Here is a 25,725-nt window from a genome sequence, read left to right on the forward strand (position 1 = left end):
GGGGCAATAACTCTGGATATAGGAGGCGGACCCAGATGAAAAATAGGAGGTGCGCAAGTTCATATCATGGTAAAGACTCATGCAAGGTTTCATCAATATATATCAATTACATTTTGAGCTAGGCACGTCACGAACTTCGGACGGACGCACGGACAAGACCAAATCTATATGCCCCCACCACTCACAGGGGGGCACAAAAACGTCACTAGAAAATCTTATAATAGGTGATTGCAATAGTATGTTATGCCTTTGAATAGAAACCTGCTATTAATTTGCTAGGCTGCCTTCTAAGCTTCAAAAAGACATACTTAATAATTTGATTCTTATCCTGTGAAATCATTTAATTTTGTGGGCATTACATTTCATGACTTTGGCCAAAATGGCTTTTCCATGGGGATACAAACTGGTATATTTAAGCTAGTGTGAATTTCACATGTTCATTGGATTTAAATTTTCTAAATTGATGAAACCATGAAATCCATGAAAATTAGCCTCCCACCAATTATTTCAGAATATTATTATTTTTTAAATATTAAATAAATGATATTATCTTCATAAATTTCTTACCAGCTGGGCATGGCTGTGTTACAACACCTGTTCCTTCTGGACAGTACTGTCCCTGCGGGCATGGATCAACCACGTCGCCTCCTGTGCACTGGAAGCCTGCTGGGCATGTGTGACACAAGGCTTGTCCTGTGGTGTTTGTGTATGTGCCCGGAGCACATACTGTATAAGTAGCAGAGCCAAGTGGACAGTAGTACCCAATGGGGCAAATATCTCCGGTGACATTATCTATAAAATGGTAAGGATTTAAAATTGCCAGTGACATTATCTGAGAAACAATGCGGATTTACACTGTGTCTCAAGAAAATTGGATACAAAAAAAGAAAACCACTGTTTTTTTTAGAAATCTAACATGGTCTTGAAGACACAAGCTGTAAAGTTGTTTACAAACATCACTGCCAAATTTCAAAATGGTTCTGAAAATGGAAGACCCAATAACACTTTACACACTACAGACTTAACACATACTGACTTTTCATACAGTCATAACATAGAGTGTTTAATCCAATGACAACAGATACACATGGTCTTAAGCTTTCCACAGGTTATTAATAAATAGGCTGACAATGTTTTCTTGTGAGTAAATTTTCATTCAAACTTCCTGAAAAATTGAACTGAAAGACTTTAACATTGTACTTATTACTTACCCGTTGGGTTGCTTTCAAAAGCTGCTCCGATGCAGTAATAGCCTGGATCACAGTCGTTAGTGATATTGCTACTTCCCGACGTAAGACAGTAAGATCCACCTGGGCAGTCGACACAATCTGACAGAGCTTGCTTTCCTGTTAAATAAAACAACTTTTTAGCAATCACTTTCACAACAGCCAAGAATGCACCATTGTTAGGAATGGAATGCCCTGAGAAACCACTTTACAAAATCCCTCACATTGTGAATTTAAATCTAGAAAATTAAAATGTTCAATCAAATGACATAATTTTCATGAAACAGTTCCTATAATTACAAAGAAAGTCTGCAAGTTTACTCCTTGTTAATTACGCATTAAAACATGGAAATAAGGAATAATAAACGACAGAACTATGACTGTCCATTTGTTTGTAAAATGATATATAGTTTGATAAATTTATCAAACACCTGCACTTTAATGCTTTATATTTACATTCGCCCTATTCTTTTCCATTGAAAATTATGACGTTCATTTCATATGAACAACAAAAGGAAAGGCGCGAAATTTACGTCATCGCTGCTTAGTGATAACTGATCGCTGTTTTGACAATGTCCGCGTATAGTCAGGGAGAACGTTCCTTAGATGACGTCGCAGTTATTCTGTGTGTTGAACAGAATGGCCAGGAAGCTGATTTTAATGTTAAATGCTACAAAATATGTGCAATTTATAATATTATCTTGTTTACAAATGGAAAGGAAATATAATGTAAATATAAGAAATGAAACTATTTTTTTCGGTGTTCATGCGAAATGAATGACAGAATAGGATTGGCAATTTGCCGATCCTATTCTGTTGTTCATTTCGCATGAATACTGGGAAAAATCATTTCATTTCTTAATTGAATGAAAGGTAAAGAAAACTTTTTTACATATGTTATCTCATTTGGTCAGCAAGAGACTTTGCGAGAGTTTCTTCCTTGTTCTTATAATAGTTTCAGATCTGTTTTATTCTATATGTCTTTTAACTGAAGTTAAAGTAACTAGAATGATTAAGAAATTTTCAGTCTACACTTACCTATATCAGGGTTATAGGTTCCCTTGGGGCATGGTGTCGGCGACTTTGTTCCTTGTTCACAATAGTGACCTATTATACATTCGTACCCGTAGACCTGTCCGACTGGGGTTGGTTCAGTAGATCCAAGTTCACAGAAATATCCAGCCGAACAGTCTGCATGAGGCTCAATAAGGCCATCTGATGGGCAGTATTTACCGGCGTCACAAGGGATGCATTCACTGACATTTGCCAGTCCTGTCAAGTTGCTGTAAGTTCCCGCCGGGCAATCAGTAGCTGCAAATAAAAATGTTAAAGTGAAACACTGTCAACTCAATGTCAACACCCAAATTATTTAAATTTTTGAATAATCCAAACAAAACTATATTGAAGTGCATTAGCAAGTTGGGTGTATAAGCCACTGATGCATGATACACAGGATGTTTCATTGTATATGAAACTTACTTTAATTTTCTGAAATCTGAGCTTTTGCCCAGAACAAATTTGTTTGCAAAACACACGTAACCTAAAAATGGCAAACTTTTCACAGTGTTAGCGATAATACTAGTGCTTTTGCCTACAACCTTGTAGGTAGAGATGGCACTCTTGTGTGACATATATTCTGTTTATGCTCTATACTGTGAAAAGTGTCACTGGAATGATTTTCAGATAGTCTGCTAAACAAACGAATCAATTACAGGATGTTTCTCCTTTGAAGGCATACAAATCTTTGAAATTTCTTTTTTCCAGTTAAAGACAAAATAAAGCTGACCAACATGTACTTGAAACACTGTCAATTTCAAAATGCCATTACACTAGTTTATTTTATGTTTTCCAGTGAATTATAGAGTTTTCTCAGTGAAATAAAAGTGATAATCCACAGTTTTGAAACAGTAGATTATCATTTTTATTTTCACTGTTTTTGCCGAACTTGTTCCGGTCCTCCGTCGCAACTGAAGTCAAATTGTATACCGGGCGTTATGAATACCAGGGACCATAATGACGATGACATCGATAAAATGACGTCATTTGTGTTATGCTTTCTGCTGATCTTTCCCACGATTTTCGACATTTTTATAAATTACGCAACAAAAATAGAGTTTTACACATGAAATAAAAAGAAAATTTGTTTGTTTCAGTGAAATATCAATTTTATTTCACTCGTGAGCACCAAAAAAAAAGTCATTTTCACTCGTGGCTATTGTGGCTACGCCACTCGTGAAAATATCAGTTTTTGATTCTCACTTGTGAAATAAAATTGATATTTCACTGAAACAAACAAATATCCTCTATATAACATCAAAATTATGTAACTGCATATTTCACTCCCACAACGTAAAACATGTGATACAATGTTTTAGTACATACATTTCCTCAAACTGTAAAACTGAAACAATACTCACGTATAAACGTTCCCTCTGGACAATACTGGCCTTCTGGACAAATATTTCCAGTGGTACCATCTGTTGGGGTCGGGGTGGATGCTTTGGCATTACAGAAGTATCCTGGGGCACACAGTCCCTCTACGGCAGTGAGACCATATGACTGGCAATAATATTGGTTGGTACAATCAAAACATTCATCTGCAAACAAGGAAATTTACAATCATATATAGCTGACCTCAAACATTGTAAAACACAAAAAAAAATCATGTGAATCTTTTTTTCATGAATTTGCACTGGTCTGTCTTACTTCATTCAAAACTGTCAAAATGATGAATTTGCAACATTGTAAAAAGTGAATGCAGTCATTCATTTATATATACCATGTATTAACTGACGCCAACTTGTTATTCTTTTGGTACAAAAACTTTGAATTCACAAGGGACTAGGTCAAACTGCTATCTGATTTAACCATTTTTCACTGGTTTTAACTGTTTGAGGGTAATTGTTAAAAGTAATTGTTCAGGCAGTAAAGAGGCTTTGCCAAGTACTCTCCATGTTACCCGAGAGTAAGGTATTCCCTTATGCACCTTCTACCCCTGTGACAAGATTCTTTTCACAGTGCATACCATATTAGTATTTTCAGAAAATTCTGGATACTTTTAGTCTAGCCAGTATGCAGGAACTGCACCATAAAACAGATGAATACTTTTCATGGATTTTGTGATTACATTTAATCCCCAGTATTAAATCTTAATTAAAAAAGTTTCTAATTTATTTTACCTTTAGAACTTGAAATTATATGTTCCCATGCTGCTGATGATCGTCAGTTAAACCAAAAACACAAAATCTGATTCAACTTACTGTCAGCCTCCAATTCTATGTCATTGCTATAGGTTCCTGGCAGACACGGGAAGCTGTTTTTTGCTCCTGTTCCTAACGGGCAATAATGACCAACGGGGCACGATATGGGATGAATGACTCCAGAGTCATTGGTTCCTGTCGACAGTTCATACGGGTCGCAGTAATATCTCGAAGGACAGGTTATACATGAGGATTGACCTGTCTGATCTTGGTAAGTTCCGTTTTCACACATGAATGGTACTGCTGTACCCGTGGGGCAGTACATTCCCTGGGGGCATGGGTATTCCACAGGGTCCTGTACAGCCTGGCCTCCAGGGCAATAGTATCCTGCCAAACATGGTCCAGTCACCTCTATCAGGCCTGGTGATACACAGTAGTAGCCTGCAGAAAGCATAAGAATTTCATCAAAAACTATTATGTAACTACAGGCAAACTTCTTAACCTATCATAAAAACTGCCACTAAGGCCAATTTTTCTGACCTTAAACTGGGCAAGGGCAAGTAGGCTACACAATGTGAAATCCCAAAGTAACTTAACCTTTACCCTGCTGAATTTCTAAAATGGACCAGTCTATCATTCAATTTGGGCAGTACCATTTATTATTCACAGGATTTTCACTGAAAATTTCCTGACTGAATAGTGATCCTTGCAGACTATGATTCTTGCAGGCTGATCTTAGTCTGCACTGGTTGCAAAGGCACATTCACTTGCTGGCAGATGGTTAAAGGTTAAACAGAGGATTTGAAGGCAATGATGCATATATCATTGAGGAGATAATTAACTTAGACAAAACAGATTGCAAGCAAGGCACATAGAACAAGAGCACCGCCTTGCGGGTGCTGACGCTCATCTGATTTTTTTTGTATAATAGAAATATTGTCCTACCCATGATTTTCTAAGTCTAAGTCTAAAAAGGGCCATCATTCTTGCAAAAAGCAGGATAGAGTTATGTTTCTTGATGTACAGTGTCCACTTATGATGGTGAAAAACTGTTGCAAGTTTTAAAGCAATAGCTTTGATAGTTTATGAGAAAAGTTGCCTTAAACATAATACTCAACCAAGAAAATGATTTTCTAAGTCCAAAAGGGGCAATAATTATTGCAAAAAGCAGGATGGAGTTATGTTGCTTGCTGTACAGGGTCAGCTTATGATGGTGAACAAGTGTTGCAAGTTTCAAAGCAATAGCTTTGATAGTTTAAGAGAAAAAGTTGACCTAAACATAAAACTTAACCAAGAAATCTGATATTTTCTAAGTCCAAAAGGGGCCATAAATCTTGCAAAAAGCAGGATGGAGTTATGTTTCTTGCTGTACAGGGTCAGCTTATGATGGTGAACAAGTATTCCAAGTTTCAAAGCAATAGCTTTGATAGTTTAGGAGAAAAGTTGACCTAAACATAAAACTTAACTAAGAAATCTGATATTTTCTAAGTACAAAAGGGGCCATAAATCTTGCAAAAAGCAAGATGGAGTTATGTTTCTTGCTATACAGGGTCAGCTTATGATGGTGAACAAGTATTCCAAGTTTCAAAGCAATAGCTTTGATAGTTTAGGAGAAAAGCTGACCTAAATATAAAACTTAACAAGGCAACGCCGACGCAGACGCAGACGCCGAACCGCTCAAGTGATGACAATAACTCATCATTTTTTTTCAAAAAATCAGATGAGCTAATAAAACTATAAAACAACTTCATCCAAAAATTTCAGCTTTCCAAATGGTTGAGGAAGACCCAAGGTGCCCTTCCTAGAATTTATTGAAGGTACAAAGTGCACACCTGGGTAGAACCATGGACCTTTTGTAAACCAGGTGGATGGCTTCACAGAACATAGTTCTACACCCAAAAGTGATATTTTGAACCCACAGTGGTAAGGAGCAATTGACTTGAAGTCAGCGGAAGTTTGATCTCCAAGAAAGGCACATGTTCTCCATAGTGATTTGACACAAGACACAATGACCAATAAAAAGGCTATTTTTAGAGACTGGTTTACAAACTCAAATTTTATCAACATGGAACTATCTGACCATATACTGGTTTACTAACTCAGATTTCATCAACATGGAACTATCTGACCAGAGACTGGTTTACAAACTCAAATTTTATCAACATGGAACTATCTGACCATATACTGGTTTACTAACTCAGATTTCATCAACATGGAACTATCAGACCAGAGACTGGTTTACAAACTCAAATTTTATCAACATGGAACTATCTGACTATATACTGGTTTACTAACTCAGATTTCATCAACATGGAACTATCTGACCAGAGACTGGTTTACAAACTCAAGTTTTATCAACATGGAACTATCTGATCCGAGACTGGTTTACAAACTCAAATTTTATCAACATGGATCTATCTGATCAGAGACTGGCTTACACACTAAATTATTATCAACATGGAACTAACTGATATACCTGCTGTACAATTCTGACAGTCTGATTCCTGTGTGAGCTGTGTAGAGTTGGAGTATGTTCCTGCTGGACATGCTGTTGGGGATGCAGAGCCCTGTGGACAATAGTGACCCACTGTGCAGATGGTTGCGGCAGGATTTGGCTCAGTATCACCACCAGGGCAGTAATATCCGGCATCACAGTCACCTGAATTATTATACACACATTATAAAAATGTATAGATAATAAATACTTAAAACTGGGTGTCACTTTTGTCAAGAAAAAATGTATATAACATTGGCAGAAGCATGACTTACAAAATTCTAAGTAATTTTAGAAGATTAACATGAAATTATGGTCTTGTACTATAACCAGGATGGTAGACCATGTATTTTTTTAATCTGAAAATTTTAAAACAATTGGGAAAACCAAGGCTTTGAAACATTCTGCCTAAAATATCAGTTAGAGTGCACTGCTTTGATGTACTTATCAGAATCTGCTTAAATTCTGAACCTGACACTGTGATGTGTTACAAATTATTCAACTACTGAGAAATTCTTAACATTTGTGGAGGACTAATTTTTGCAGATTTAGTGGTTTCATCAATATATGAAAGTGATAACCAATCAGTAAACAGCATTTCCACTCTAACTTCCAATGTTCAAAAACTGAAATGTAAAAATTTATAGCCAAACAATTACCTTTTTTTTTTACCAAAACCATGAAATTTCATGCCCATGAACTTTGATGATTTTACAGTACTGGTGTTGCATGTCAAGGGAGCTAAATCAGTAAACATGTTGACAGCAGCAAAGTCCTTGACCTTCCTTACAGTTGCAATTCAAAAGTTGACATTTTGGAAAAGATTTTGTTTGTTACATAAAAAAGTAATTATCTAGAATACGGAACTGAGAAAATACTGCAACAAACCTGTTGGGGTGCTGAGCTCGTATGTTTCACAGTACTGTCCTGGTGTACAGTCTAGAGGAGCACCTGAAGCAAGTGGACAGTAACTTCCTGGCTGGCATCGCCCACCGGTAAAATTCTGGTCTGTACACACACATAGGTCAACAGATGAGTAATTACCTAAATTTGGAACAAGAATTGCATGTAAAATTTAATGTTTTTCATGTCATGAACATTTAGCATAATTTAAAACAAGGTCTAATTTTACTGCCTCATAGATTATTAACTTGTATAAGGTCTGAACCCAGTTTTTATAAGTTTAAAATTTTCATGCCCTGTCAGTTTTGGCTAGGGATATTCAAGTGATCACTTTCAAGTTTATTTTCTCGGAAAGTTTATTTTCTCAACTGAGCTTACGACACAGGAATCAATATATCAATGTTATTACCTAAAACATAATAAAGTATACATCTTACCAGCAGCAGTGGGTCTTGGACTGTCTGCCCCTCCTGTGCAGTAATATCCTGGAGCACAATCCCCAACTGTGTTACTAAGGGCAGCTCCCAAGCAGTATTTTCCAGGATCACAGAGTAGACATGCTGAGTCATTGTTGGAATTCATGTCTGGATTATATGTTCCAGATGGACACGGGTACTGATCAAAATATTCTGTACCCTCAGGACAATAGTATCCTGACTGACAGGCAAAGGCACTATAATCTGTGGTTCCTGACACACAATAGTATCCACCTGGGCAGGGGTCACAAGCAGCTTGACCTTCAGAGAGATAAAATAAAAATACTGCTAATTCTTTGATCCCAACTAAACCCACTAAAAAGATTACAAAATTTAGACCCACATAATTATGTATTTTATCCTAAGACCACTTTATTAGTATACACTAAAGTTAAGTAATTTTCTTTTCAATATTTTCCATCTGCATTTTACTGCTGTACCTATACAGGATGTTACCTTCCTATTTTTTGTATTTATAACCATGTGAAACATTATGTTCCCTCCATACCTTATATCAACTTTAAGATCATGCTCCCTGCACACTTCATATCGAAATGAACTGATTGCACATATAATTTTTCATTAAACAGAAAGACATACCTGTATTTATCGCATAGGTTCCTGCAGGACAGGGAGTTTCCATAGAAGAATTGGTTGGACAATAAGTTCCGGCAGAACATTCTCCTCCGGTGCCAGTGTGGCCTCCTCCTGTGGCTGGTGTGGCAGTGTCTACACCAACAGTACAGTAATGTCCAGCTGAACAAGGGCCATCTGGAGCGGGGCTTCCAGGGGTGGCACAGTAAGACCCACCTGTAGTTATAATTTTAACATATTAATAATTATGAAATACACAGGACAATATTTTTAATATTATATCTTGAATATTGCATTACAAAATTTGTTAATTATATCTTTAACTTCATAAAGACAAATTTTTACCTACACAAAAGATGACATTTATACTGTAAAGTCCTGTGTAACAAAACATTTCTTTGTAAATGTTAATAATAAGTTGGAGTTGATCCTTTTAATATCTCTTTATATAAGTTTGGCAGTTCTCTTCTGCTGCGTTAACCCTTGTGCCCATTATAGCCAAAAAATTTTGAAAAAACGTGCAAGAATATTTCAGACTGCCATGACACATCCAAAAACATCTTATAACAAAGACATTGCCGATTGTTCTTACATATCCGCTATATCGAATGTGCCTACCTGTACAATCGGTACACTGTGACTGGGCAGACAATCCTGTAGTAGCTCCAAATGTACCGGCTGCACAAAGCTGCACGTCAGCCCCGGTACCAGTAGGACAATAATTACCCTGAAACAATACAATAATTTTTATGACCTCATCAAACATACTTTAGCATGGTGACTCTTAACCCTTACCTCGCTAAATTTCTATGATGAACTTGTCCCTCTTTCAATTTGGAAAGTACCTTTAACTGTTAAAAGGGGCTTTTGCAAAAAAGATACTGACTGAATGGCGAACAGTACAGATCTTGATCAGACTGCACAGATGTGCAGACTGATCATGATCTACACTGGTCACAAAGGCAGAATCAGTTGTGTCCAGCATGGTAAGGGTTTAGAAAAATTTATATTTCTGCAAACCAGATATATTGGTATGTAAATTTGATATATTGACAGCTAAATGATGATTTTACAGGTAAATTTGATATATTCAAAAGTAAATTTGATATATTTATAGGAACATTAACTTTGCTATATATACATATCAACTTTACATATTTACATAAAAACTTGATAATTGTTGCATGACAACTTGATATATTTACAGGTAAATTTGACATGTATTTGATAAAACTGATATCTACAAAATTTTAATACATCAAACATCTTTACCTGTGGACATATATCAGCTCTTTCTCTGTTAACACAGAAAAATCCTGCTGGACATGTGATGCAGGCAGATGCTCCAGTTGTATTCATATATGTTCCATTTGCACATGGAGTTGGGTCATCTGAACCGATCTCACAGTAGTAACCCTCTGGACAAATATCTCCCGTTGTTCCATCTGTCGGCGAGCTGTTATTGGCAGCAAGGGTACAGTAGTAACCAGCATTACACAGTCCAGTGGGGGAAACCAGTCCCAGTGTCTCACAGTAAGAGCCTGCCATGACAAAACTGTTTGATTAGTCAAAAACTCTTCATTCTTCATTCAAAAAAAAATGTATATCTCAACACAATGTACAAGAAGTTAGAATAAGGTCATATTTAGTATATATTAAAAACTAGTAAGGTAGCATAACCAGTGTACAGTAAGTATACTGGAGAACAGCCTAATACACAAAGAACCAGTGTCCATATTCCAATATCATACCAAGTCCAGTATCAACCAGTCCAGTACAACACCTTATGTACAGCCCATACCAGTCCAGTACCATACCTTATGTACAGTCTAACATACCCCATCATCACCATACCTACAGTCCATATCCCATACCTTCAGTTACATGTCAAACATACCCCATACCAGTCCAGTACCATACCTTATGTACAGTCTAACATACCCCATACCAGTCCAGTACCATACCTTATGTACAGCCTAACATACCCCATACCAGTCCAGTACCGTACCTTATGTACAGTCTAACATACCCCATACCAGTCCAGTACCGTACCTTATGTACAACCTAACATACCCCAAACCAGTCCAGTACCATACCTTATGTACAGCCTAACATACCCCATACCAGTCCAGTACCATACCTTATGTACAGCCTAACATACCCCATACCAGTCCAGTACCATACCTTATGTACAGCCTAACATACCCCAAACCAGTCCAGTATCATATATACAGTCTGAACACACAGAAAACCAGTCAAATATCAAACCTACAGCCTAACATATAAAGAACCAGTCCAGTAACTGAAGTGTATACAATCTAACATACCAAGAACCGGTCCAATACCGTTCCCAACAAAGAGAACCAGTCAAGTACTATACCTGGTGAGCAAGGTGTGCAGTCTGCAATATCTCCAATACCAGTTGTGTTGAGGAAAGTTCCGGCAGGGCAATTATATGGTGTTGCTGTGCCATTGGGGCAATAATGTCCTGCAGTACACAAGTCTCCATAAGACTGTCCCACAGGGTTTGGTACCTCCGAAGCTAAAGAGCAGTAATGACCTGAAAAACAACAGCAGTTTTTGAGAGATAGCTATTTCACCTCTGCAGTGCTTTTTTCTAGGTAACTTCAGAAAAGGTTAACACTGCTTGCAAATCATAGTATTTTATCAACAATACCCTCACTAGGTTTTGCAGATACATTTCTAAACAAAAAAATAGTTTTTCTTCTGTCTGAGAATTTATTACTCTAGTACCTGAATTACTTTCACTTGATACACCTGTAATGTTAGTATATTCTATTTTCTTCGATGCATGAATGGCGCAACAATTTTCATCAAGTAATTCATATACAGAGCAGTCAGAGAAGACAGAGCGCTCAACCATTTAAATGCTGAATAGTCAAAACAGAATAATCGAGGAAACTACAGCTATACAAGGCATGGACGCTAACACCAGGTGGCGCAGGATAGCTCCCCATCGTATTCCTACAGTCAGATTAAAAGTTAAAAATCTTTCCAATTGCAGATGTTAGAATATGCATCAAATTTTGCATCAACTTTTGTAGGTGCAAATACAACAAGTATTGCTCTTTTTACAATTTTCTCACATTGATTAGCATCTTCCTGACCTTCAAATTTATTCAGTTAGTAAAACTACATACCTGCCCAGCATGTTCCAGATTCAGTTGTAAGTCCAACACTTCCACAATAAAATCCTCCAGTACAGTCGGTACATTCAGTATCTGCTTTGAGTCCGGTAACATTGCTAAATGTTCCAACTGGACAACCTGTTCCTGTAATGCTTCCCTGGATACAATATTTACCGAATGGGCAAATGTCCCCAGTTGTACCGTCGGTTGGTGTGGCATTGTACGCTCCCAATGTACAGAAGTATCCAGCATCGCATAATCCAGATGGTTGAGTGTTGCCTTGAATAGAAACATTATATATTTCACACTATTTATAGACTGGAACTTGACTGTTTTTATCATGTCTACATGATGCTAGACTGGAGTTTTTAAGTATATTTTTTCACAACTATAGTAATTATAAAGAACTAAATGTGTGTTCCCAGGACACTGGTGCCCCCAGGCCTGTCACTGTATGCATATTCTTGCCAAGTCAAGGGCCATAACTCTGGTCTGGCTGTGTAAAATCTCATTACATTAACACACCTTGTGCACAAATTCACATGCTGAATAACAACCCTGTACGGTTGAATGACTTCAGGTCAAATACTTTTTTGAGATAACTTGGATTAGAATAACTACACTCTTACCTTCTCCAGCACAGTATGATCCTGGCTCGCATGGCGTGCACTGAGTTGACAGCCACAGTCCTGTCATGTTACTGTATGTGCCTTCTGGACACAGGTACTCCATGCCATGTTTTGTGTTTAGAGGACAGTAAGAACCTTCCGGACAAACAGTAGGTACCTCAACACCTCGGTAACTTCTATACAAACCAGAGTAATTTCCAGTGGTCGTTATGTTGTCTGCATCTAAGTCTGTGTAATCGCCTGTATATATATAAATTAAATGAAAAGGTTTATTTTTGTCATTATCTAGTTATCTAATCTTCTTAACCTTAAAAGAAGTTGCAACAACCATACAAGCATACAATAACCTTAAGCTAATAAAGTTTCATGTTTCCCTATTCAGACTTGTGACCATGCTGCAGGATGGTAACTGTTTGTCAAAATTTATTTTCTAGTATGCACTGGTCTGACAGAAAATGATATGAACTTTTAACATTTACAACACAAGGAAATCAGTCAGAAAAAATACGACACATGAAATATTTAGAATACACTATTGTTTTTAAGATGTCAGTCTGGAAAAAAAGCATGACTCGTAAACTTTTACATTGTAGATATTTCTATGAATGAACCAGTCTGGAAAAAAAATCTGACTTACCAAATGCTTTACAGTATGAGCCTTCTGGACATGGATCACAGTCTCCCTGTCCCCAGTGTGGCTGGTAGTCTCCTGATGGGCAACCAGTCTGGTTGTGACTTCCTTCATAACAGAAATGTCCTGGACTGCAGGCATACAAGCTTGGTGTGGGTGTGTCCTGACCCCCAGGGCAGTAGTACCCAATGCTACAGAGGCCAGTGGGCATGGATAAACCATATGACTGACAGTAGTAGCCTGCTGTGCATTCTAGGCAGTCTGCATCACTCTGGCCACCAGTTACATCTGGATGATAAACAAAATATTTTAAATTAAAGTTTTCTGTCATCACAAAATCTCTTGTTGTTATTTTTTTATTCAAAATAAAAAAATTATGAAGATTTATATGAAAATTTATGTCCTGGACCTCAGGAAGTACTTCCAGCAAGCCATGCAATAAGTGATTACATGTTGACTCATTAGATAGACTCGGCATGAAACTACTTTTTTGGGGTTAATTTTTAAAACAATGCAAAATTGGCAAAACTCTGTTAAAATATTACTTTTTGCTTTAATCTTGCTTTTTAACCCGACGATATATTGACATGTACATACTGTTAAATGTTCCAGGTGAGCAAGCAATTTCTATGGATGTTCCCTCAGGACAGTAGTATCCTACGCTGCATGGTGTTGGGTTTGGTATATTGTCACTGCCACTACAGTAATATCCAGCTGTACAATTTCCAGTCGGCCATGCCAGATTGTCAGTTCCACAATATTGACCAGCTGGGCATGGTATAGGTGCTGAGGAACCCGTTGGACAGTATGTTCCTGTAAAGTATATCATACGCAACTATGTAACACACACATCCTGTATATATAATGATAATTATGTATAATATAAGATATAGCCATGCAATATTGCATTTCTTGTGTAGAATTATGACTTTTTTGAGTAAAGTGATTCATAATTATTATGTTAAAATGGTAGCAAAAGTTCAACACTAACCTGCAAGGCAAGGCCCTCCTGTAAAATTGGTGAGGTAGGTTGGACATGACATGTTTACAGTGAAACTCGGAACGGAGGAGTTATACTCCACAGGATTGGAACTGAAAGCTCCTCCAGCACAATACCAACCAGCAGTGCAATCATCCACAGGCTCTGCTAAACCATCCAAGTCACAATACTTCCCAGCTGAAAACAGTAAAACTTCTGTTTACAGTACACCTCTGGACAAAGACAGACATTTTCCTTCCAATTACAGTCAAACTTCGCTAACTCAAACTCAGATATTTCGTACACCATCTTTCTCTTGAAGGCGTCGTCAGGTTAAAAAAAAATCCCTGTATAATGAATTTTGTCTGATAGCTCAAACAACTGATCACTAACAAATTTTGCTGGTACCACTGAGTTCATTTAAAAGAAGTTTGACTGTAGATGAATTTTTTTAATAAGCCTCTCCAGAGCTACACTCTTTTCAATAAGCATTCACTGTTCTCCTTGGCAGGGTTAACTCTATAGAGACCGGCACCAGTTTTTCTAAAATGAATGATAACTTGTAACACTGTAAGTTGAGAAAGTAGGTCATAACAACCTTTACCTTTCCTTGTAAGAGAAAACTGACTTTGACTACACTGTCAGACTTTTTCCTCATAGAAATTTTACTGTTTAATAGTCTTCCTGCACAAAGAAGTATTTCTTATATATATCTCAATATCAAAAGCCTAATTTCAAAATCTGACCAAACAATTTTACTTCAAGTTGAATAATGGTGGAACATAAACACTTACCCTCATAATGCCCTTTTTTACAAAGTTTGTAAGACACACACTTTAATATGGAAATCTTAATATGGCTGACTTGTGAATTCTAAAATATTTTTTTCTTTCACTGCATCCATTTTATCACACAAATAAAAAAATATACCTGTGCATGAGCGACAGTCAAATATGTCGTCTGCTCCTGTGACATTATTGTACGTTCCAGCTGGACACAAATATTGAGTACTGTACTCGGTTTCCAGTGGGCAGTAGGATCCTAGAAGGATAAATGTTGCCTTTGATATTTCATTATGTTCTTGAATTACATTGTCATTCAGAAAAAGAAGTTACAATCATTACAAGTTTGGAAAAAATGAATTACATTGTCATTTGGAAAAAAAATGGATTACAGTGTTATTTGGAATAAAAATAATGAATTACATTGTAAATTGGGGAAAAAAAGTTACATTGTCATTTGGGAGAAAAAAAGAGTTACATGTCAACAGGATCAAAATATAAATGGACTTATAAACAGACTGTCAGTGATGTTCCATCAGTGTATGAGTTTCAGTTAACAGTAAAAGAGGTTTCATTAGTATATGAATAGCATTACACCTGTGAACAGTTGAACAGTGAAGTCAATAAGAATTGACTAGTTTGTGAATAACATTCAATCTATTTACTGTACCATGTAACCCACTTTTACCTTTAGGACATGGAGTGCTTGTGTAGTTGTCTGAACTTGCCACACAATAGTATCCTGCTGGGCAGGACTTGCACAAAGCAAGTCGCATTTCATCACCGTATCTTCCAGCTGGACATGGTATGGGAGATGTTGTACCAACTGGACAGTAGTGTCCTATAGGACATGGTCCTGAAGTAGTATTATACATGATGTGAAAAAAGTACTTGAGCAAATGCATCGAGCTTCACACGCTACATTTTCAATTATCTGTTTACGAAAAATAATGCATTTTTCAAGGGAAAATTTGGCTTGTTTTGGACAATATCTTGATTACTTAGGTTATGTCTGCCCTTAAAATGGATGGTAAATAAGAATTGCAAAAGACAAGAACAGTCCATACCTCCTGTTCCAGTGTTGTTATTTTCCGGAGCAATCGTGTCGACACCTAATTCGCAGAAATATCCTTCGGCACATTCACCAGTTGGCATAGGGAGACCTGGTGTGGCACAGTAACTGCCTCCGATACACTGCTGACATTCTGACTCCAATTCCAACATCGTCACATTATTGAAGGTTCCCGCCAGACACAGGGAGTAGTTATATCCATTGGCGCCAGGACAGAATGCACCTGTTGGACATTCGTCCATACGATCTTGGTTGACACAATAGTATCTTGGCAAGCAGACGTCACAAACATCAGCTCCAGTGACATTCATATATGTTCCTGAAATAAAGCAGATTTTTTCTATTTTTTTCTAAACACAAATGCTCATGTAAAAGGTGCATAAACATACAATGTGTCAATGTCCTGATTATCGAAACAGTTAATTGATAACACATTATATACATACTACTGTTAAATCATTTAATTTTGAGAGCATGAATTTTTATGATTTGGGCCAAAATTGCTACTTGGTGAGGAAATGAATTCATGGACTTCAATGTTTGAAGATAAAATGGATGGCAATTTCACAGTATACACACAAAAAAATATAAACGTACACATAACAGACTGTACTCCATTTCTTTCTTTTCAACTTCTGCCAAGTTAAAATATAAATGAACCTAAGATTTTGCACTTTCAGCTGTTGCACAAAACAAACTTCACACTTACAAAATCTCTTTATAAAAATTGTTCAAACCAAAGATGACAATTTGTATTTTTTCATAAACGCAAACATTTCTTACCGTCTTCACAAGGTATTGGTGTCGTACTTCCAGTTGGACAGTAATGGCCTGCTGGACAGATATCTCCTGTAACTCCATCAGTTGGTGTGCTTGTGTTAGCCTGGGCCGTACAGTAGTAACCAGAAGCACAATCACCTGTTTATAAGAATGGTTGTGAACAGTTCCATTCAATATAATTATGACTTTTATCAGAAAATATTCAAGAAAATGTAAATTTCAAAAGTGGAATCTTGTAGACAGCTTCTTCAAATTTTCACCTCTCAGGGCATTTTAAAGACAATGTTTATCATCATTTCAATTAATCTGCTATTTTTACAAAAATCTTCAGCAAATAAATGTGGAGTTGTGCCCCTTTAAAGCGCAAGAAGAAATGTCACAAGACATACAGCAGAATATTTTACTTCATTTTAATATATTTTCTATATATATTTACCTGAGCTAATAAATTAATAATACGCATATACCTAAATCTTACCGTAAGTTACGTATTCCTCTGTCTGAACTCTTTAATTCAATGACTTAAATTTATCAATTAATTATAATATAATTTTGAAAATGCTGAAGAGTTGCATAATAAATCGCTATGTAAAGCGCCTTTGAACATGTTTGTCATGAAAACGGTGCTATATAAATCTAGTATAATATAATATATATATAATATAAATCAATAAATATATGGGACTGAGTACAAAAAAAAGTTTGTAAGAAGAACTTCTATTCAACTGATAGTACACATGATTTTTTTATTCATACAAACTCAAAAGTTCTTAAATCCGGCTATTTTTTGCCTTGCTTTTAATTCGCTTGAGAAACCATATTCACACAGACGTAGTGTCTGGCAGTATTTTATTAGATATGCTAATTTTGAATTAAATTCATGAATTGCACCTTTTTTCAAGTATTTGCGAAACTAAACTAAATCTATTGCGAACAAAATCCAGTCTACTGTAGATGTACATATATTGGCATAGTGTTTTCTAAATAACATGACCATGTGACAGAAATTCTCTTACAAACTAAGGTGGTTACAGAATTCTTTTAAAATACACATATAAAAAGCAACTTTAAATACTGCTTAAAATTACAAAGAGAAAATACATGCAAGGATGTTTTATATAATACATGCTTTTATGACAGTTTCAAAATGTTAAGCAAAAATGCATGCAAGAGAAATATGATTATTCAGTATTAAAAAAGAATCATGCAAAATACAGTCAACCCTGTCTGTAATGACCTTCACTGAGAAATAAAACTGTGGTCTTTGTTGGCAGGTGGTCTCTAAACTCAGGTAAATTTACACATAGTTCAAAAGGAAGAGAAAATAGTAGACTGTATATGCAGGTTTTGTAGCAATGGTCTTTATTCGGAGGTGGTGTTTTGCACAGGTTTGACTGTAAACAATATTTTATTTACTTTGAATAAAAAATTAACTGACAATAACTTTTATTCTTAGTCTGGCAAAAGCTGTCTAGATCTCTGACCATATAATATATCCAATCTGGACTTTAAACCAGTCTAGCTGTGTATATGATCTGGACTTTAAACCAGTCTAGCTGTGTATATGATCTGGACTTTAAACCAGTCTAGCTATGTATATGATCTGGACTTTAAACCAGTCTAGCTGTGTATATGATCTGGACTTTAAACCAGTCTAGCTGTGTATATGATCTGGACTTTAAACCAGTCTAGATGTGTATATGATCTGGACTTTAAACCAGTCTAGATGTGTATATGATCTGGACTTTAACAGGTCTGGATGCAAATTCCTTGACAAACCTGAAAATTACTACTGGCTACGGTTTTGAACTTTCAAGTTTAGTTAAAATATTTATGAAATGATAACTGCTTAACTTTCCATAATCTCTGTAGTGAATATTTCTTATCGTGCATTCTCTGACACTCAAAATGAGAATAAAAAGTAGTTTAATACAGTTTTGCTGTAACCATAAATACCTAGCGTAAAAAAAAATTCTGAATTTTCTAGACTTAAATTTTCCTAACACAATGCAGCTGGAATTTTAAGCTTCACATTACAATATTAATAGATTAAGCCAGTATCCATGCATTGCATTGACTACTTTGACACTGACTATTTTGCACTGGACATTGATTCTAAACAACAACATAAAATGCATATGTGCGAGAGCTTTACGCTCGTGTGCGAAAATTCTTACAATCACTGTGTATGTCACTAAGGTCACACGCTTTGAAAACAACAACAAATTACTTTCGTCTAATGCATTTAAAGCCCTAGAAACAACATCAGAGGCCCCATATTTTAATCATACATGTTAAAGGTCAATATATTTTTCCAATAAAACATATAAAAAATTATATATGTAGGAGGATATATTATACTGCTTACATAAGAGAATTTTATATAAAGAGAAAAAACAACACAAGCTGCTTCATCTGTTGTTTTGTTTGTTTGCTTGTTTATTTCATTGCACACATTTTCAATTGTATTTCAGCTATGTAACAGTGGTCAATTAACCTAACCAGTTCAGTAACCCTGAATTCTGTACCATGTATTAGCACGGGTGATAAACAGAGCTGCTGAGTCAATTTGTAACCGTTTAATCTCATATGAAAATCTAACCCCTTAAGATGACAGGTACATTTGGATTGAGTCGCAGATAAGGATTTCCTTGACATTTATAATATTGTATCCCATACAAGGTTGCTTATAAACAACGTTTTTTTGTAATATCAACCAATGCACAGTGTGGTGTCAACACAGGCAAGGTGCACGTAAGCACACACATCAGAAAATCGGTGATACGGCTGTTCATTCCTCAATATATGCAGCATTTTTCATTCCAAATTTGTCCCATACTAGGCCTCAAAAATAAATGTTCGCTTCTGGTCACTTTGTTCAGAAATAAATTTGGAAGCTCTGATGCAATATACTTTAATGAACTGTATTAAAAATACAGAAATTTTGCAAGTATATGATATCCAAGCATGTACCCTTTTATAAATAACCTTTGCTGCCACAAGCTAAACATAATCTCGGATTCTCCTCATCAAAAAAAGCAACTATCAATTTCTGTAACCAGAAGTTAACAAACGAAATTTGATGCCTTATCAAAACTGTGAGAAGTCCATGCATTTGTTAATTTTCTGAATATTATTGTGGGTGGGGTATTAAACAATAATTTCATTTTTCATGAACATTTCAATTACCAACATCTCCAGGTCCTGTAAATTCATTTATTAACAAGTTTCAATAAAAATCAAAGCAAAAAGATGTACAAATAAACTCAAAAATTTAGTTTCACTGAATAAATATAAAGACACTGATCACAGGTATCACCATGCTTTTAAAATTGACTTTTATTCTACAAAGTATCATGAGCATTAAAAACTAGTCTCTAAACACAAAATTCAGTATCATTTGTTATTACAATGCCATGCTTAACTTCTGATTAAAAAAGAGACAAAATTTGAATTCTAGAAAAATTCTATCAAACAAACCACACTTAAAGTAACCATAGCAACAGTATAAAATACATTTATACAGACACTCAAAGATTTAAATGTTAAAATGCAATGTGTCACCTTCTAGTCTCAGTAAACAAATATCACACATAAAATCTAAAAAAACACCGTTGACACATTATTATATTCTATAACTTGTTAAACAAGAGCACCGCCTTGCGGGTGCTGACGCTCATCTGATTTTTTTTTGTGTATTAGAAATATTGTCCTACCCATGATTTTCTAAGTCTAAAAAGGGCCATCATTCTTGCAAAAAAGCAGAATAAAGTTATGTTTCTTGATGTACAGTGTCCACTTATGATGGTGAAAAACTATTGCAAGTTTTAAAGCAATAGCTTTGATAGTTTATGAGAAAAGTTGACTTAAACATAATACTCAACCAAGAAAATGATTTTCTAAGTCCAAAAGGGGCAATAATTATTGCAAAAAGCAGGATGGAGTTATGTTGCTTGCTGTACAGGTCAGCTTATGATGGTGAACAAGTGTTGCAAGTTTCAAGCAATAGCTTTGATAGTTTAGAGAAAAAGTTGACCTAAACATAAAACTTAACCAAGAAATCTGATATTTCTAAGTCCAAAAGGGCCATAAATCTTCAAAAGCAGATGGAGTTATGGTTCTTGCTGTACAGGGTCAATTATGATGGTGAACAAGTGTTGCAAGTTTAAAGCAATAGCTTTGATAGTTTAGGAGAAAAGTTGACCTAAACATAAAACTTAACCAAGAAATCTGATATTTTCTAAGTACAAAAGGGGCCATAAATCTTGCAAAAAGCAAGATGGAGTTATGTTTCTTGCTATACAGGGTCAGCTTATGATGGTGAACAAGTATTCCAAGTTTCAAAGCAATAGCTTTGATAGTTTAGGAGAAAAGTTGACCTAAACATAAAACTTAACCAAGAAATCTGATATTTTCTAAGTACAAAAGGGGCCATAAATCTTGCAAAAAGCAAGATGGAGTTATGTTTCTTGCTATACAGGGTCAGCTTATGATGGTGAACAAGTATTCCAAGTTTCAAAGCAATAGCTTTGATAGTTTAGGAGAAAAGCTGACCTAAACATAAAACTTAACCAGGCAACGCCGACGCAGACGCCGACGCCGATGCCGACAACCGCTCAAGTGATGACAATAACTCATCATTTTTGTTCAAAAAATCAGATGAGCTAAAAAGAAGTTCTATGTCAAATGTGTAATACTATGCTATTCAAACTGAATTTTGTCAAAGTTCTAATGCATCTAATCGAGTAACTGTTTAAGAAGAGACAAGGGTTTTACCTGTATAGTTACTAAGTCCTGCAGATCCACAATAACGACCAGCTGGGCAGTTAGTACAGTCAGTGGCCACCATTGCACCAGTTGTTGACAGGTAGGTTCCGGCTGGACACGGCACCGGAGTTCCGGTTCCCTGGGGACAGTAATGGCCGTCTGGACAAATATCTCCATAAGATTCGCTAGTTGGATTTTGAAGTATAGCGCTACTATTGCAGTAATGACCTGCGTCACAGGGGCCAGATGGTTCAGTAAGTCCTGAAGAATAGGACAACTTATTAAAACTCATTAAGAACAAAAGTTTTGCAAAAGTATCAAAATCATAAAATGCAAGCTAACCTATAACTGAAGAGAAACCCATTTTAAGAAAGGCAAGAACTTGATCAACAAGGAATTAATAATACAGAAACTTAAGCTGGTACATTCTGGCATGTTCAGTTTTCACCTTTTTATTGGGCTGGAAGAATTAACCCAATTTGAAAACGAGTCCAAAATTTCACCAAGTATAGTAAGTTTATACTTCATTCTGTATCGAGAAGATGTTTTAACCATTTACAATTTTTTCTTAGTGTTTTGAATTTTATGACAAAATTTTTGACTTGAAAGGCATGAAAAGCAGTAATGATGAAGATCATTAGATGGTCCTCATGCTCTTACCTGTTGAAGAGCAGAAAGAGCCAGCATCACATGGTGTACAATCAGTGTCGGCCTGTAGTCCAGTACTGTTGGAGTATGACCCAGCTGGACAGGGTGTCTCTATACCTGAGCCTTGAGGACAATAGGAACCAGCAGGGCAAATATATCCATTTATCCCATTGGTTGGTGTGGGAGTGTCGGAACCAGTCAAACAGACATAGCCCATTGTGCACGGACCGGTTGGAACAGACAATCCTGAAAAAGTAAATTCAAGGTTTAACATTTACCCTGCTAAATTTCTAAAATGGACTGGTCCATCATTCAATCTGGGCAATACCATTTATTATTTGAAGGGGTGTTTACTGAAAATTTACTGACTGACTAGTGAACAGTGCAGACCATGATGGTCTGCACTGGTCGCAAAGACAGAATCACTTGCTGCCAGCAGGCTAAAGGTTAATCATATTTAGTAAAACATCAGGTTTAAAATGCTTCATTCACATTAAATGTTATGTACAATGAAAAGCAGTTTTAGTCAGATGATTTCTATTAAATTAGGCTAAAATATTGATAGCATTTTCAAATACAGAAGGGCCACAACTTTTCAAATGTAAGAAACAAACACGAAATTGCTTAAAACTTGGCTTATACTGTTAGATAACTTGTTGTCTCTATGGTAAAAATCATGCTCAAACAAAATCACACACACCTGTGCTTCCACAGTAAGATCCGCTGGTACAATTCTGACATTCAGCTTCTGTCTGTAGTCCGGTAGCATTGTTGAATGTTCCAGCAGGGCATGGGTAGTCTCCAGAGGAACTGGTGTTGACCAGACAGTAGAATCCGGTTGGACAGTCTTTTGGTGTTATGGTTCCAGTGGCAGAGCCAAGATCTGCAGTAGCCTCTACCGAATTGCAATACCTGGGTAAATATAGACGTATATTCTTGATATAAGATTACAATCATTAAGAAAAAAAAATTAGCTCATAGTCATGTTCATTTTTAAGGTTTTTGCCAGAGGTTTATGTGTAATTCTTTTACAGATTATGAAAATTAACTTACGTTCCAACTGGACAGTCTTTACAAGAGGTTTGTCCAGTTGCATCCTGGTAACTGCCATCTGGACATGCTGTTGGCAGCCCCTCCCCTCCTGGGCAGTAATGGCCTTCTGGACATGTGTAGTTCGCTGGAGAGGCTGAACTCTGACCAGCTGGGCAATAGAATCCAGGGGCACAAGGTCCAGTGATACCTGTACTGGAACAGTAAAACCCAGGGGTACACTGGTCGCAGTTGGCAAGGTCAATATTTCCGGTATTGGAGGAGAAAGAGCCTGGTGGACAGGGGGTGGGGGAAGTAGATCCTTGCTCACAGTAATGGTTAGCTGTACATAATGTGTCATTTGGTGTGGTTGCCCCTCCTAGACAGTAGTAACCTGTTACAAAAAGACATAAAAATTATAGTACATGTATTTGTTTGGTCCTTTGTATTTTGCCTTTCTTTAAGTATAAATTATTAATTTACTCAAAATTTTGGTTGGCACACAAAAATTTGAGTTGAAAGAAAAAATATAGTAAGATGTGCTTTACTGAGTTTTGCACTAAATATGCTCTGTCTCCAAACAAAAAAGACTCTGAGATTAATTTCATAAAATTTTGGAAGGGTAAAATGAAAGAAAGATTCAATGTTTTTGGATACTCTTCTCAAAGTGAGTCAAATGTAGTATGTTAATTGGTCAGTATTACATACCTGCATCACACATAGCCTCAGGGGCAGTTAATCCATACTGACTGCAGTAATACCCGCCATCACACTGTATAGGGTAGTTGGTTCCTGGCGGGCAGTATGTTCCTGGCCAACATTCACCACCTGTGTAGTTACCAGCTGGGCATGAGCACATGGCCGGGTCTGTAGAGTTCCCTTGGTCAACTGGCATAGTCTGGTGTGAGGATCCAGTACAGTACCAACCTCCAGTACAGTTACCACTTGGTAACGACAAACCATCATCTGATTGAAATTATAATAAACAATTACACGAGAGTTCCAAATACATGTAATCTTGGATACCTTTGAGAAATCACATTTTTGTTTACAAGTTTTTTTAAATGAAGTGTGCTTTATTTTCAGAAATCAAGACATATTTCTGATTCTGCAATTCTGATAATTTTCCAATTATGGAAGAAAATACTTTCATTCTTTAGTTATTTTTAAACACAAACTGAGTCATACCAATTCAAATGCTTCACTTACATTCACAGTAAGATCCAGCAGGACAGTCCAGACAATCTGCAATATCGTCCATTCCAGTCACTGGGTTATAGTACCCCTTGGTGCATGGGAACTGTGTAGAGTGGGTTGTACCGCTAGGACAATAGTAGCCTGCTGGACATGGGTACAGGGTATAGGAAGTTGTGTTCTCTGTGCAGTAGTATCCGGCTGGACAGGTCAGACATGATGCTTGACCAAGTGAATCACTTCAATTCAATGAAAAAGTATTAAAAGACATGCTATAACAAATATTCAAAAACAATGTGAGTTCAAACAGCAGCCTTATATCAGTTAAAATGATATGGAAATTAGTAAAAGCATCCAAAGAGAAAGGCAACTACAAGAGCACACAATACTTGTTTAAACAGTTATCTTTATATTTAATTGATGAGCTTGATTTTACTTTGACACCATTATTTATCAGTATTTCAGTTACATTAGATGTATGTCCATTAACCTGACAATTATTTCTGGATTCTATACCAAAACTGTCTTTTTCTCTGCTGAGGTTAGATTTCAGAATTTTCTTCTGTCAAATCATCACAGAGAAAATATATGCCTTTCCTGGGTATCAAGCTCAATATCTACCTGGTCTATCATCTATCTGGAGCCACTGGAAAGGCTTATTTACATGTATATCTTATTTTCTTTCATACATTTACTGCTGCATAAGAAAAAGAATCATATGTGTGCCCACAGACCACTGTTGTCCCCACTCCTGTTACTGAATGCATAATTTTTGACTTAGTAAAGGGTCATGCCTCGGTCTAGCTGGGTGAAATTTAAATTAAAACACAAGGTGCACAACTTCTCTGAATAATAAGAGAGGTTTGATGACTTTAGGTCAAATACTTTAGATATAAACAGCAAAAATTAAAGAACAGAGATGGATGGACAACTTTAAGCAAGTAATTACCTGTATTTCCAGCAAACATGACTGTGGGTGTAGTGCCTCTGGACATAAAACCCTGGACACTCTCAATCATTTGTGACAGCACTGGATGGTGTTGCCGTGTAGCCTGAAATAACAAAATTGCTTAAATACTTATGCTTAGTTAGTTATTGTCAACAGGTGCCATTTCCTAAAATAAATTACTGAAAATAAACAAAAATATAGAGCTGTTTTGAGAAAACGCATT

General features: G+C 36.3%; 1 protein-coding gene across 1 annotated transcript in view; it reads right to left on the bottom strand.

Moving 5' to 3' along the window:
- LOC123565532 (uncharacterized) overlaps nucleotides 1–25,725 on the bottom strand; it is a 170,146-nt gene that overhangs the window by 51,265 nt on the left and 93,156 nt on the right. Inside the window, exons 42-69 of the mRNA XM_053550318.1 lie at nucleotides 25,520–25,605; nucleotides 24,569–24,792; nucleotides 24,068–24,325; nucleotides 23,384–23,753; nucleotides 23,031–23,242; nucleotides 22,343–22,576; nucleotides 21,692–21,943; nucleotides 16,919–17,053; nucleotides 16,131–16,454; nucleotides 15,752–15,919; nucleotides 15,212–15,322; nucleotides 14,294–14,479; nucleotides 13,900–14,115; nucleotides 13,309–13,590; nucleotides 12,672–12,911; nucleotides 12,055–12,321; nucleotides 11,274–11,453; nucleotides 10,166–10,434; nucleotides 9,512–9,620; nucleotides 8,900–9,109; nucleotides 8,261–8,560; nucleotides 7,809–7,964; nucleotides 6,903–7,085; nucleotides 4,487–4,867; nucleotides 3,644–3,823; nucleotides 2,265–2,537; nucleotides 1,212–1,346; nucleotides 568–792 (exon numbers count right to left, since the gene is read on the bottom strand). Of these exons, the coding sequence (XP_053406293.1) occupies nucleotides 568–792; nucleotides 1,212–1,346; nucleotides 2,265–2,537; nucleotides 3,644–3,823; nucleotides 4,487–4,867; nucleotides 6,903–7,085; nucleotides 7,809–7,964; nucleotides 8,261–8,560; nucleotides 8,900–9,109; nucleotides 9,512–9,620; nucleotides 10,166–10,434; nucleotides 11,274–11,453; nucleotides 12,055–12,321; nucleotides 12,672–12,911; nucleotides 13,309–13,590; nucleotides 13,900–14,115; nucleotides 14,294–14,479; nucleotides 15,212–15,322; nucleotides 15,752–15,919; nucleotides 16,131–16,454; nucleotides 16,919–17,053; nucleotides 21,692–21,943; nucleotides 22,343–22,576; nucleotides 23,031–23,242; nucleotides 23,384–23,753; nucleotides 24,068–24,325; nucleotides 24,569–24,792; nucleotides 25,520–25,605 (6,166 nt within the window). The remainder of the gene's footprint in view (nucleotides 1–567; nucleotides 793–1,211; nucleotides 1,347–2,264; nucleotides 2,538–3,643; nucleotides 3,824–4,486; nucleotides 4,868–6,902; nucleotides 7,086–7,808; nucleotides 7,965–8,260; nucleotides 8,561–8,899; nucleotides 9,110–9,511; nucleotides 9,621–10,165; nucleotides 10,435–11,273; nucleotides 11,454–12,054; nucleotides 12,322–12,671; nucleotides 12,912–13,308; nucleotides 13,591–13,899; nucleotides 14,116–14,293; nucleotides 14,480–15,211; nucleotides 15,323–15,751; nucleotides 15,920–16,130; nucleotides 16,455–16,918; nucleotides 17,054–21,691; nucleotides 21,944–22,342; nucleotides 22,577–23,030; nucleotides 23,243–23,383; nucleotides 23,754–24,067; nucleotides 24,326–24,568; nucleotides 24,793–25,519; nucleotides 25,606–25,725) is intronic.

The sequence above is a fragment of the Mercenaria mercenaria genome, chromosome 8, assembly GCF_021730395.1.
Source record: "Mercenaria mercenaria strain notata chromosome 8, MADL_Memer_1, whole genome shotgun sequence".
Classification (NCBI taxonomy): domain Eukaryota; kingdom Metazoa; phylum Mollusca; class Bivalvia; order Venerida; family Veneridae; genus Mercenaria; species Mercenaria mercenaria.